At 30.8% G+C, this 12761-nt stretch overlaps 2 protein-coding genes and 1 long non-coding RNA gene across 9 annotated transcripts; 2 read left to right on the plus strand and 1 right to left on the minus strand.

The window, feature by feature from the left end:
• Positions 1–576: 576 nt before the first annotated feature.
• Ric (Ras-related protein interacting with calmodulin) lies at positions 577–3045 on the plus strand. 2 transcript variants are annotated; one of them, XM_003700915.3, is made up of 5 exons: positions 591–1052; positions 1131–1187; positions 1306–1379; positions 1470–1661; positions 1728–3045. In XM_003700915.3, exons 1-5 carry the CDS (start codon positions 911–913, stop codon positions 1968–1970), a joined length of 708 nt encoding a protein of 235 aa, XP_003700963.1. In that variant the 5' UTR covers positions 591–910; the 3' UTR covers positions 1971–3045. The 2 variants fall into 2 exon arrangements, with proteins under 2 accessions (XP_012135194.1, XP_003700963.1); XM_012279804.2 differs by lacking the exon at positions 1131–1187 and having other exon boundaries at positions 577–1052.
• Positions 3046–3835: 790 nt separating this feature from the next.
• On the minus strand, positions 3836–8607 carry LOC100879516 (uncharacterized). Of its 6 annotated transcripts, none has more exons than XM_012279800.2 (7): positions 7794–8607; positions 6487–6670; positions 6006–6306; positions 5851–5926; positions 5349–5519; positions 4763–4852; positions 3836–4631 (listed from the first exon to the last, which is right to left on the minus strand). In XM_012279800.2, exons 2-7 carry the CDS (start codon positions 6651–6653, stop codon positions 4561–4563), a joined length of 876 nt encoding a protein of 291 aa, XP_012135190.1. In that variant the 5' UTR covers positions 6654–6670; positions 7794–8607; the 3' UTR covers positions 3836–4560. The 6 variants fall into 6 exon arrangements, with proteins under 6 accessions (XP_012135190.1, XP_012135189.1, XP_012135191.1 ...); XM_012279799.2 differs by lacking the exon at positions 7794–8607 and adding an exon at positions 7334–7777; XM_012279801.2 differs by lacking the exon at positions 7794–8607 and adding an exon at positions 7199–7309.
• Positions 8608–8758: 151 nt separating this feature from the next.
• Positions 8759–12570, plus strand: LOC105661821 (uncharacterized). The gene is made up of 2 exons (XR_013040115.1): positions 8759–8867; positions 8957–12570. It is a non-coding gene; the product is annotated as an uncharacterized LOC105661821 (long non-coding RNA).
• The last annotated feature ends 191 nt before the right edge of the window (positions 12571–12761 follow it).

The raw sequence follows: 12761 nt of genomic DNA on the forward strand, positions 1-12761 counted from the left end.
ATACAACAATGCAATTAACTTTACAAATTCCCATATCTATATTTTCTTATTCCATTACTTCTAATCATCTTATTTTAATTGAAATGGCATAAAAAGTTGGATTATTGTAAGAAATTAATTTATCAAATTAAAGCTTTTGTCAAAAGCTTACATATCTTTATATCAACGCGCGTTATAGAAATAACACGGAGGGCGCATTCTAGCGATGGATTCTAAAACTTTAGAACTTGTAATTTTAGGATTTTTGGATTTTGGAATTTTAGGTCTTTGGAATTCTAAAACTTTGAAGAATAATTGCAAATGCGTGAAGCATAAAAAATGGTCATTTTTGAAAGTGGGTTTCAGTCCATAAAATTTTAAGAAGTCCTAATATACCATAATGTTTTACCCCGCACAATTTTTAAGTTGGACGCCAAATATGTTTTCGTTAGCTTCAATTGGAATATTATTATCCGTAATCATTTTGCTTTAATTGTTATTAAGAATGGAAGGACTATTCAATTGCAAAGTTCAAGCTTCGAAGTATAAAGTAAAATTTATAAGCATGTAATAGAATGAAGAAATACGCCCCTGAGTACACGATTGCGCGCGTGCTTAATCTTGGCGGCTGTCACGTTCTGTCAAGTCTGGTCGTCAGCCTATGCTCATCAGCCATGCTGTATATAACTGTAAAAAGTATCAATTTGAACTATTAAGTATCTCTCGGTGTGGTTCCGAGCTATTATAAAAAACTTGGGCTTGCAATCGTGATCAAACATGTACCGTATCTTTCCCGATCTAACAACTGATACGGGTGTGTCTATGCGCGTGTTCCGATACGTGACCAAGTATGTCAATCAGTTTGTAAAAGTGCGAGTGTCCCGTAACCGTAGCAAGCATTAAATTACCAATAGTTAGAAGTTTCCTAACGATGTCAGCTGACATCCTGCAGGATAAGAATGTGGCCTTGAATGGCAAGAATGACGTACCGGTCGTCTCGCAGCCCACTATCAGGAGTGGACTTAGAGTTTATAAGATCGTTGTTTTGGGTGATGGTGGTGTTGGTAAATCAGGTATTACAATTTTTATTGTGTTCTTCAGATATCTATTAATCTACATATTATGCATATATAGCAAAACATATTTTTCAGCTGTCACTCTACAATTTGTCAGTCATAGCTTTCTCGATTACCATGACCCAACTATAGGTAAGAGTTGGTTTTGTGTAGTATACCTCAACGTATACCTGTGTTTGGAAACATTTCTTTCTTAGCGTCTCTTAGCTTTCAGGGTAATATACAATTTAATTTTCTTTGTCATTAACAGAGGATTCGTATCAACAACAAGCAGTTATAGATGGCGAAGCTGCACTCTTAGATATATTGGATACTGCTGGACAGGTCAGAACCAATTGCTATAGATAGACTATGGATGTTTATAACTGTGGATGTTTATGTTTTTATGATACGTCTTATATCTTTTGTATATAGGTGGAATTCACAGCTATGCGTGATCAGTATATGAGATGCGGAGAGGGTTTTATGATATGTTATTCTGTAACTGATAGGCATAGCTTTCAGGAAGCTTTGGAATATAGAAAATTAATAACACGAGTAAGAGCCAATGAAGATATACCATTGGTATTAGTTGGCAACAAATTTGATTTGCAACATCAAAGAAAGGTAGAATGTTAGACTTTATATGCTTAAGACATATTTGATCTTGTTTATATAATAATTATACTATAGGTAACCACGGAGGAAGGGAAAGCACTTGCTGATCAGCTTGGTTGTCCATTTTATGAAACATCTGCTGCACTTAGGCAATTCATAGATGATGCATTTTATTCGTTAGTTAGACAAATTCGAGCTAAAGAGAGATCACGAAATTCAGTCCGTAAACACAGTCGTTGGTGGCGACTTCGTTCGATTTTCGCCTTTATTTTTAGAAGAAAGCAAAGACACATGAATAATCATCACTATTCTCCTTGAATGTAGCCATTTTGAAAATATCTTTTTGATAGCGTAATTTTTAATTGATCTAATATGGCAGCATAAACAGTTTGGAGTTCTATAGATTACAACGAACAAAATTTTCAATGATTTTTTATATTTTATGGTAGTCCTCCTGTTTAGGGACTAATTCACTAACATCTCACTGCCTTATCTTTAACCCCATTATATTTTGAACATAGCAATGAATATATAAAATGTAGATCATATTCATGATCTTTTACTGTAGACAGTGCAACATAACTGGAATATTTGTTGCTCAGAAAGAGGAATCATAAAGTAATATACATACTAAAATCAAGATCTGTTTTTAGGAACAATAATATTTAATATGACAGTAATAGTATTCTCATTGCCTCCAGATATATTTTCTCCATTATTATTTATTAAAAAGGCTGTTGATATTATTTATAGTATATTTTAATGAGTAGAGTATTTAAAAATTAGAATTGAATGCCTAATTCTCATAGAAGTAGTTTATTTATATTTTGTTTAAATTAACATCTTATATCATCTCCTAGACATAATTAAAGTTTTGATTACTCTATTACAATTATTATGTTATAAGACCAAAGAATATACTGTTTAATATTTAATGAAGTATTGAGCAAAGAATTTATAAATGCACACGATTTTGCAAATGTGGGATGAAAAGTTTTATAATACTAATTGTTATAATTGTCCTAATTAATCATATGAAGTTAAAAGTTAAAATTTAATTATGCCAATTTCATTTTTTGCAAAAATAAGTATTATAAATGATTTTATAAGAAATCAGAAATGAATCATTATAAAGTATATGAAAGTTATACTGATTTGTAAAGTTTACAAATGTTACATATTTGAAAATCGCACAAAGTAAAGAATATAAACAAATATTTTGCAAAACTTTTGCAATCGAAAGAAAAGATATTTCTAATAAATATATTTTTATGTTTAGTAATCAAACAACTAATACTTTCATTTAGTGTCGTATTTTTAAAATGGCTCCTAAACAAAATCGAATTTTTAAAATTAAAATACAACGTACAACAGATAGATTATATTTTTACGATTTTTAATATTTGTTGTTTTTTGAAATTTTTAACTATATATTTTTAACGCGCAGCTTCTGAATACGTGATTTCGTTTTTAGAATAGAGAAAACCTATATAATTATAGATAAATTAAGTTTGATTATATATTAATAGAAAGATACTTTAAACAATTGCCAGATATTAAAAGAAATCTATAATGGCAAGTAGTCATCGTATAAAACAAAAACTGGTTAAACGTAAGTTTAAACGTCTAGTCGTTACTTAATGTTTCCTAGTCAAACTTTGCATTTTGTTACACATAGAATGATTTACAGTTTACACGTGCAGTTATAAATTTTTGATTAAACACGCTTTAATGAAATCGTTTATGTTTAATCATATCATAGACATATTTACACATGTTAGTATTATAATTGTTATAACATTTTATAAATAGTTTACTACTGAGAAATTTTGATAATTAACGTTTAATCCATCACTAGCGAACGTAACAATCAAGACTACTTTATTTTTTAGAATAACTATAAAGTATTGTTATCAACAATGATAATAATTTGCATAATATGTCAAGATAGCTTTGTACCTATACAGTAAAAAGTATTAATAAATATAAACGACTTGTATGTAATTATCGAATATGTAATGATGCAAAGCCTGTACATGTATTATGTAAAATGTGTTTAAATGTGAAAAGAACTGTAGGTGCTTTGTTTATAGAATATCATCATACGATTTTTATTTTATATTTTTCAAGTCGATGTAAAGCATACATATATCCCCAAACTATAAGAAAAATAAAAACAGAAATGTGATGAGATTTAATATATATTGATATAAAAATAAAATTAAAAAAAGATACACATTTTACGGTGACAATACAATATTATACAAACGTAATATACATGCTCGTTTCAATATTGAGCAATAAATTTGATATCATTGGAATAAATTCACATATAAATTTAAATGTAAGTCACTAATTGGAAACAAGAATACATAAATGACAAACGTATTCAAAATACATGATCTGATTTACAATTATATCGTTTTGTAATATTAGTCTCTATTAAGCATTGTGTATTTACAATTTCATACCTTGACTAAACAGTAAAATATCGTATATGCGATGTTTTATTAAGGATAGATTCATAATATATTAATTATTATATAAAAATGATTTCTGTTTATTCATAGAGTAAATACAAAATAGAAGAATAAAAAACATTCATTTTAAGTAAATATGATTATTTATCCCATTCATAACAATTACATAATCTATATAGTAATAAAATTGATTGGTCTTAATAAAATTTTTAAAGAAATTTAATATTTTTATCAAGAAAGAAATAGCAAATAATTTCCATATAAATATTATAAATAACTGTAACAATTATACATTGAGTGAAGCATTGAAAATAATTTTTGTTCTAAGAAACATTATCATTCAATATATTTAATAAATGTTTGACACATATTTATTAGTTACTGCAAGAGACATATTATTTATTATCAGTCTGCACTGAATTATGTTTTCATTCGTAGAGCCTGAAAGTTTCTTTTAGATTGGCATCTGTAGATCCTGTATTCTCTTGTTTATTGCTTCCTAAATGAACATTATCAAAGTGGAATTATTTTAACTTTAAAGTAAATCACACACATTTATGAACGAAACTCGTGACCAACAAAAATTAACTTATAGTTACCACAGATTTTTAAATTATGATGTATAATTACCGTTTTTATCTTCTTCTTCTAATTCTGGATTGTTCAACATTGTGCCTTCATTGGAAGCATTATTTGTTGGATCTTTTGGATTTGTCTCAACTGAAAGTCATGTAATCTAAATTACTACTCTAAAATAAAACAGTAAAAGCGTATGTTTCTGAAAGATTTTAATTTCAGTTTAGCGTACAAATTAACCATTGTTAACACTTTAGTACTCTTGGAATTAGTACAGCCTTCACCAATTAGTAATCCATTTGTATTATGGACAAATATATATTATCTATTTTAATTCCAGATCCATTAAATAACAAGTAAAATATTTGAGTTACAATGTTCTTTCATTCTAAATTTCATGTACATACTTATATTATAGATAAAAATTGCTTGTCAATATTTTATTTATCGCTATTAGTAAACCATGTTTTTTATACCAATAAACAATGCAATATACTTAATAAGCAGGTCAACTGTTTCATATTACAAATCTAGCAATAAATGCGTAAAAAATATGATGACTATGTACAGAATTGTTTAGTGCTGCTCTATTTGTGTGGCAATCTTCTTTTCTCCTGTGACAGGAGAAAAGTATCACTACCTTTCAGCATTGTAACTGAGACGCGAGGACTTAGGCGCACAGCACCAGGTGGATCTTTTGGAAGAATTGGAATTCCATGATATTTCAAACCACGCTGACCAGCTAAGCTTATTCTTACAGCTGACTCCGGAACAGGACCCAACTGAGATTTGTTAATTACTGGTCTTGCAGCTAAATTGGCAAATTGCCAGAATATCACATAATACTAAATCAATTGGTGATACAAAATATAGTGAAAGAAATTGGATATTGCACTACTATTTCTATCTGTTCCCCAAACATGTTAGAATTATATGCAAAATTATTATTCAAAAAGCTGCTACAATTTATATAATTTTCAATTATTCTTATTAATTTGTAAATACAGCCTCAAAATAAATAATTCAAACAAACAGTACTATTTAATATATTCAACTTTTTATTTCTAAATTTTTTTTATTTATGTGTATAAAAATATAAAATAAATTAAATATAAAAAAGTATTTAAAGTGTTTTAACTTACGCTGAGAAATGTTGGCAACTTTCTTTGGAGGAGTTGTACCGCAGTTAAGTTTAGCTTTATTGAGATCATCCTTTATCTACAAAAGATTTTAATAAATAAGATTTGTTAATTAAGTTATAAATAATAAAATTTTATTTCTGATACTAATTGTATACCTGCTCTATTTCTTCCTGTAACTTTTTATTTTCATCTCTTGTTGTAACTAGCTGCGTTTTAAAATTATTTTTTTCTAGTCTTAAAGTCTCTATTGTCACGTTTTTACCAGCATCTAACTTTTTTAATGAATCCAGTTCACCTTTACAAAGATTATTATAGTACTCTAATTCCTCATTCTTTTTCTTTGAATATTCCTGCTGTTCCAAACGCACATGAAGAGATGCCACCTCACCTTCTGCATGTTTAAATCTTTCTTCTAAATTCCCACGTAATGTAACACACTGATCTCTTTCTTCGCCACTAGAAAATGTTTGTACACATATTTAATACAATAACATTGTTAATATTTTCCACCTTAAAAGTGGTAATGTATTTAATACATAAACTTTAAAACAAGTTTATTACAAACTGCATGTTGTTTATTATCAAAGTATTTAACATAGTATATTAATTCACACAAATACAATGTTATAATGATACCTGATTTTAAGTTGTTCATTTAATTCATCGATTTGTCTAACTAATTCAATATTTTCAGAAGATAAAGTCCACCAGTTGCAAATAAGCATTAAACAAGCGACGAGAAGTCCTCCAACAAGGAGGGGAGGACATCGGCCTCCTCCGACTCTCATACTGTCAATTCCCATTCCTTATTTATTGCACCCTGTTTAATAGACACACATGTGTATTGTTAATTCACATGTGCATGAAAAATCAATTCCTCACCGAGTGTCACTCTTATTTTATTCGAAAAACAAAATGCCAAAGTAAACAATTTTATCAGCTGTCACGGTACATCACGTGAAGTAATTTTTCCAACAGAAATATCACTCTTTTAACCTCTTTTCAATACGTATACAAGTTTCTTCGATATAATTTTCACAAAATCTAACTGAAACAAAATGCACTTAACGCGCGTGGGCGTATTCTAGTATACACTACCGGTATTGACACCAGTACGTAGACATTTTATCGCGGAAAATACTAAATAGCATTGTATTCAGATATATCACGGCTCTTTACACACATCGAAAGATCTAATCTATATGTGGATAATCATGATACCGGTGTTAAGAATGACAAAGTCAACGCGGCATATTCATAGTGCTGCAATAAGCAATAGTGACGACTGGTGACGAGTAACCGCAGCAATCACATACGCGCATTATGATGTATATATCTATGTACATACAATGTATATAGATGATAGGACCACATGCACACTTCATATATGCATGTACACGGACACGTATTCATTAATGACAAGCTGTAGGCTATCAAGCGCATGGAAACGGATACGACTGCTACAGGATACTGCGTTTTTTACCTTATATTATTTACGACAAGAATGCACCCTGCATCTGATGGGAAGATTCGTTTACGATGATATCGAGTACGTTTTGCATGAACATTATTTATTTCTGTTTCGTAAACGACGTACGAAAGTATTGTACAAATATTAAGCACCTTCGGTAATTATCAGTTAAGAATAACATGCATTATTTAAAGTCAAAGATAACGAAATCTTTTTTTGTTCGACGTAATTTCGATTCAACTTGATGCGATTGAATTTGAGGAGGTCCAATTCGGTGCGTTTGAATTCGTAAAAGAAAAGAAAAATTGTGACCACGAAAGGCACAGCGAAACGTTGCGTATGTACAATTCTGGGTACTAATGGAAAATGTCTAGTTGCAAGGACACCGCGTACGAAGAGCCATGTATAAGTTTACATACATTTATTCTGTTTCTCTTTGTTACATATAATATATATGTTTAGTTAACCCTACCATTGAAGAGAATCTATAGTTGAATAGAGTGAAAAATAGCGCGATCACGTAATGAACTCAAACGCCAAGAGACATTGCACTTAGAGATCCTCGACGTTCAAATCCATCATTCGTAACACGATTCACTGAAAGATATACTGGTTCAAGAAACGGGCGAAACTATTTTCAACTAATTCGTATGAGATAACGCAAAAAGACCGTACAAGCATTCAAGTCGTGTCAAAATTTCCGTAGCTGTAACATACATCATTCGGTACAATTTTTTTTTTAAATACACGACTGAAAGTAGCTGTCAACGCTCTTGTATCACCATTTCTCCGATATACGTCTTCGAAATAAGAATATTCAAACCCTATACGAACCAGTCAATTCTCGATTCTCTTTTATTATCTGATCACGCTTTAATTGTACGCATCTTTACCATAATCGTTAGGCATTACTGTCCATCCTCATTCAGTGACTTTGCCTGTACGCGTGAACGAAAAATAAAATATATGATAAATGTAATATGTGCTCTCCGGACATTCCATTCGGCACCTGAATATATGTCTGTGTGTGTGTGTGTGTTACAGGGTGTCCCGCGTAAGTGGACAATAGTTTTAATCTACAAGATGGCGGAACAGAAATTATGCAAAATGGAGAAATGGAGAAGGTTCTGTTTAGGATTCTAGAACCTTCTTATGATTTCTGGAGGACTTCCTAGTATTTTTTAATTGTTCTTGAACTTCTTTAGGATTTTCCTAGATTTTAAGACCAAAATCATGTATACAGTAGAACTAACATTTTTAATATAATGTAAAATGGAGTGTAATGTAATTTTTTTAATTTTCTAATGGAATTTTTTAATTTTGTAGGAGTGTATGGTCCATTTGCATGGGACACCGTGTATATGTGTGTCTGTGTGTCACCGTTATGCGAAACATATGGTCGCGACCGTCGATCACCCACTTCTCCCGCTTTACGTCCTAAAATCTAGCTTCGCGGATGTTCGTTCGAGGGTCCGAAACATTTTGAGCTAGACGTGGAAAAATAATCTATTGTTGCAAACGTCGTATGATAGAAGTCCGCACACTCGTACGTATTTACATACATACATGTACACACGGAACACGTTCCACTACATTTCTTCTTATTTAATTTTTTTAATTCTTTATTATATTTAGTCTAAAAAGGATCGACGATCGTGCTGCTTCGAAACAAATCGACGAAGAGGAAACGTCTGATGTAGGATCCTTTCTTTTTTAAAATCGTTCGATGATATTACGCTACTAGTTTCGTGGATATAAATACACTAGCACTTATAACAAACGCAATGTACCAACGCGTGATTCCATTACGTTTGATTAGGTTTGATTGAGTTTGAGCAACGTCCGCGGATCACTTTCGATCGCGCGAACAAAGTGATTCTATAAAATGGTTCCAAGCGAATGATACTCATACAGCACCCTTTCGAAACAGCATAATTGTCGATGGAATAAATTTCTTTTTTTTTTTTCGTTATAATATCGCACTTTGCGATTAATCACGTGAAACACGTGGCAGTAACATCGAGATTACGTAAAAACATTGCACTTTTCGTGAAAAATATTCGCCGGAAACGCATGGGTTTTAATCGGTACGTATCTTCACCGATTTATTCTTGCGAGTTTAACCGAAGAGAAAGAAAATACCCTCCTTTTCTATATTAGGTACATCCGTGCTACTTAAGTTAACACTTTATCTACCGGTTGCAAATGAAAATAAACGCTATCTTTATCATTTATACTTTCAATTTCTTCTTAATCGTAATACCTAACTTTTATTGTTTTCACTGACTTATAGACGAATATACATTCAATTCCCCTAGGATCTATTGTTCACAGAATTTTTATGGAATCACTCTTGAATCGCCCCGGGATTACTAGAACTATTTTGTTTAGATATCTATCGGATATCTTTTAGATCTAGTGGAGCCGGCGCTATTGAAACGCGCCAAACCCGAATCGCGTCGAATTTGAAACGCTAAATCACATCAAATCGTGTTGAATTAAAAGTGTGTCGAATTTGAAACGCGTTGAATTTCGAGCGTGCCAAATTTGAATGTCAAATTGAATCGCATCAAGTTCAAATCGAATCACATCTGCGGTGTATGAAATTTCATATTCAATTGACTCATATCAAACTTGAAATGTATCGAATCACGTCAAATTTGAAATGCATCGAATTTGAAGTGTATTGAGTCGAATTATATGAAATTTGAAAAGCGTAGAACCTAATCGTCAAATTTGAAATGCATCGAATTTTAAACGCGCCAAATTTGAAACTCGAGCTTCAATTTAAATCACACAGACCTTAATTTCTATTAGCTATATTACATACTAATTATATCCTGAAAACTAGTAATTTGACGTACATTATAGAGAACATAATTTCTTAACTGACCTTGTCAACGTAAACTTACAAGGACTACAAAATCTTGTTAATGTATTCCCGGTAGGTAAAGTGTTAAGCAACAATGTCAATGTCGATTCTCGCAATTAGCTTCCTCGTCATTTTCACGATCGATATGATGAACGAATAGCAAGATGATTCCATGGAATCGTTCTTTGTTCTTTCGGTACGATTGAAGTGTATTTTTACTTGTCTTTGTTCTTTGTCACGATATGCATCGAAATTGCATATCCGGCACACGGTGTTCACAGAATACCGTGTGTCCTTTTTCGCTCTCCGTTATTCTCGTAATTTTTACGAAGTTGCGCGCTTTTTCGATTGGCAATTCTGTTCCATCGTCTTATTTATTAACACTTTGACTTTCATACCATTTGCTTTCTTCCACTTTATCGAATTTAAAAATAAAAACTCGAGTATAATTCTATCGGTGTAGAATATAAAAAGGAATGCAAAATTGCAAGAATGGTTGTAGAAAATGTACGGCAGTCAAAGTGTCAATTGAAGTATCATTAACCTATTAACCGAGGAGACTTGTAATCTTTAACCAATCAAAACGACTTTTCGCAATGAGTAATCCTCGGTTAATAGGCTAATCAACATTCTACAGCTACGTGAAAGCGATGAACGTTTAGATTCGAATGATTAACGTTAAGATGAATGCCATAGGAGTTTAGCACATTAAAGTCATTTAAATTTCATTAAATGATTAAAATTGCATTGATGATTGGCAATGACAAAATAATTAAATTTAAATATTTCAACCCCTTATATAATAATTAATATTTAATATTAATTATAATTAATGTGTTTTATATCAAATTCTACTTCAGTCGCAAATTACGATATAAACAAAATCTTGTTATTTAACATATCTTGTATGAATTTGAATTAAATTGTAAATGAGATTTGTGGAATTGAAATTTATCGTACATTTATTTTGGCATTTGCGGTCGACTGATTCTACTTAAGTGATAAAACAGCGATAAGAGGTTAATTTATTTTATCATTTATGGTAATATCTCCTGTGGCAGTCAATATGTTAACGAAGTAAAGATACTGCACTAAGCTCGAAAATTAATTTACGAAATTAATTTTGAGCTGATCTTAACATTTTAAGGAACAGACAAATTTTTCAAATTTGCTAAATTTTTAATATTTCTCAGTTTCCAATTCTTAAATGTCCGTCCTTAAAATGTCAAGCAACCGGAATTCTTCGTACAAGAAACATAATCGAATAATCAATAAAACTGATTAGCCATCGCACGCGATTAGTTCTACGTTATAAAATGCGATTGATCCACGAAACGATTTCTATAAAAAGTGCGACTTCTTAAAAAGTAGAATCATTTAACTTGTCAATCATTTCATCAATACACTAATATAAATTTATATCGAAGTATAAAATTACAATCTGTAAATTACGTACTCACTTTTCGATTAGGCACGCTAATTCTTTTTACTGTAATTTAAATATTCGAATGCGTTTATTATAAAATTTGACAACTTTCGAAAGACGTTAAAATACGATAAGATGCGCAGTTTCGATTATAATTTTATAAAGTTTCAATTATAATTTTTAAAATTGAAACTGTTCAATTATAATTTTAAAAGTTGAAACTTTGTGTCGATGAGATACATCTTATCATATTTTTCGGATAGAGTACCTTATCAGAAAGGGATTGTAAACTTTCTCGCTAGAACGTAGTTCTAATAGTGATATCAACTTTGAGATTACGAAATTTCATCGAAAAATACAAATGTATATTCAGTACGATCGCAGGTTGAGTGCAGTTAAGTTTCTACTTAAACTTTTCGTTCATATTTTTGTCTCCATTTACTTTCTAACATCTTTCACGCGTGTTGCAACCGATAAACTACAATCACTACGTTCTTGCAAGACCTGGTCACGTAGAAAGAGTGTATAGTAAAATCGTGGTTTATTTTGTTCTTCGGCACTTCGTCATACGTTTAAAATAGTACGACGTTTTCGAGCGACGTTGTGTGGGGAAAAATCATCAATCCGTTTGAGCATATAATTTATGCGCTAAGAAAAAAAATATTATCATTTGTTTCTTAATTATAAAAACTTGTAAAACTTCTTATCGTTGAAGATTCTTAGTACTCCTTTTGAAAGAATTTTTCTTTCGGATGTGATTTACAGTGAGAAGTTTTTAACGATATTCGGCTACTTTGATAACAAAAACGATTTTAGATACCTTTCGTTACTGCCAAGAGAGTTTATAGAAAGGCAGCACGCGGAACGTAATGGTGCTTTACATTTATGTTACAAGATGTGAGATTTAGTATAGTTATTGTACGAAGTAAATTTGTCTTAAATTTATTAACATTGGCGTAAGTTGGCTTTTAAATGTTCATTTACAAATTACTAACTTTAACAATATTCAAATTTCTTATACTCAAATTCTCAAATTTTTAATTTTCTAAATTTCTAAATTTACAACCCCAAATTTTCAAATTTCTAATTCCTAAATTTTCAAATTTTTAAGTTTTCTCATACTCAAATTTTTGAGTTCCAAA

The sequence above is a fragment of the Megachile rotundata genome, chromosome 12 (genome assembly GCF_050947335.1).
Source record: "Megachile rotundata isolate GNS110a chromosome 12, iyMegRotu1, whole genome shotgun sequence".
In the NCBI taxonomy this organism is placed as follows: Eukaryota; Metazoa; Arthropoda; class Insecta; order Hymenoptera; family Megachilidae; genus Megachile; species Megachile rotundata.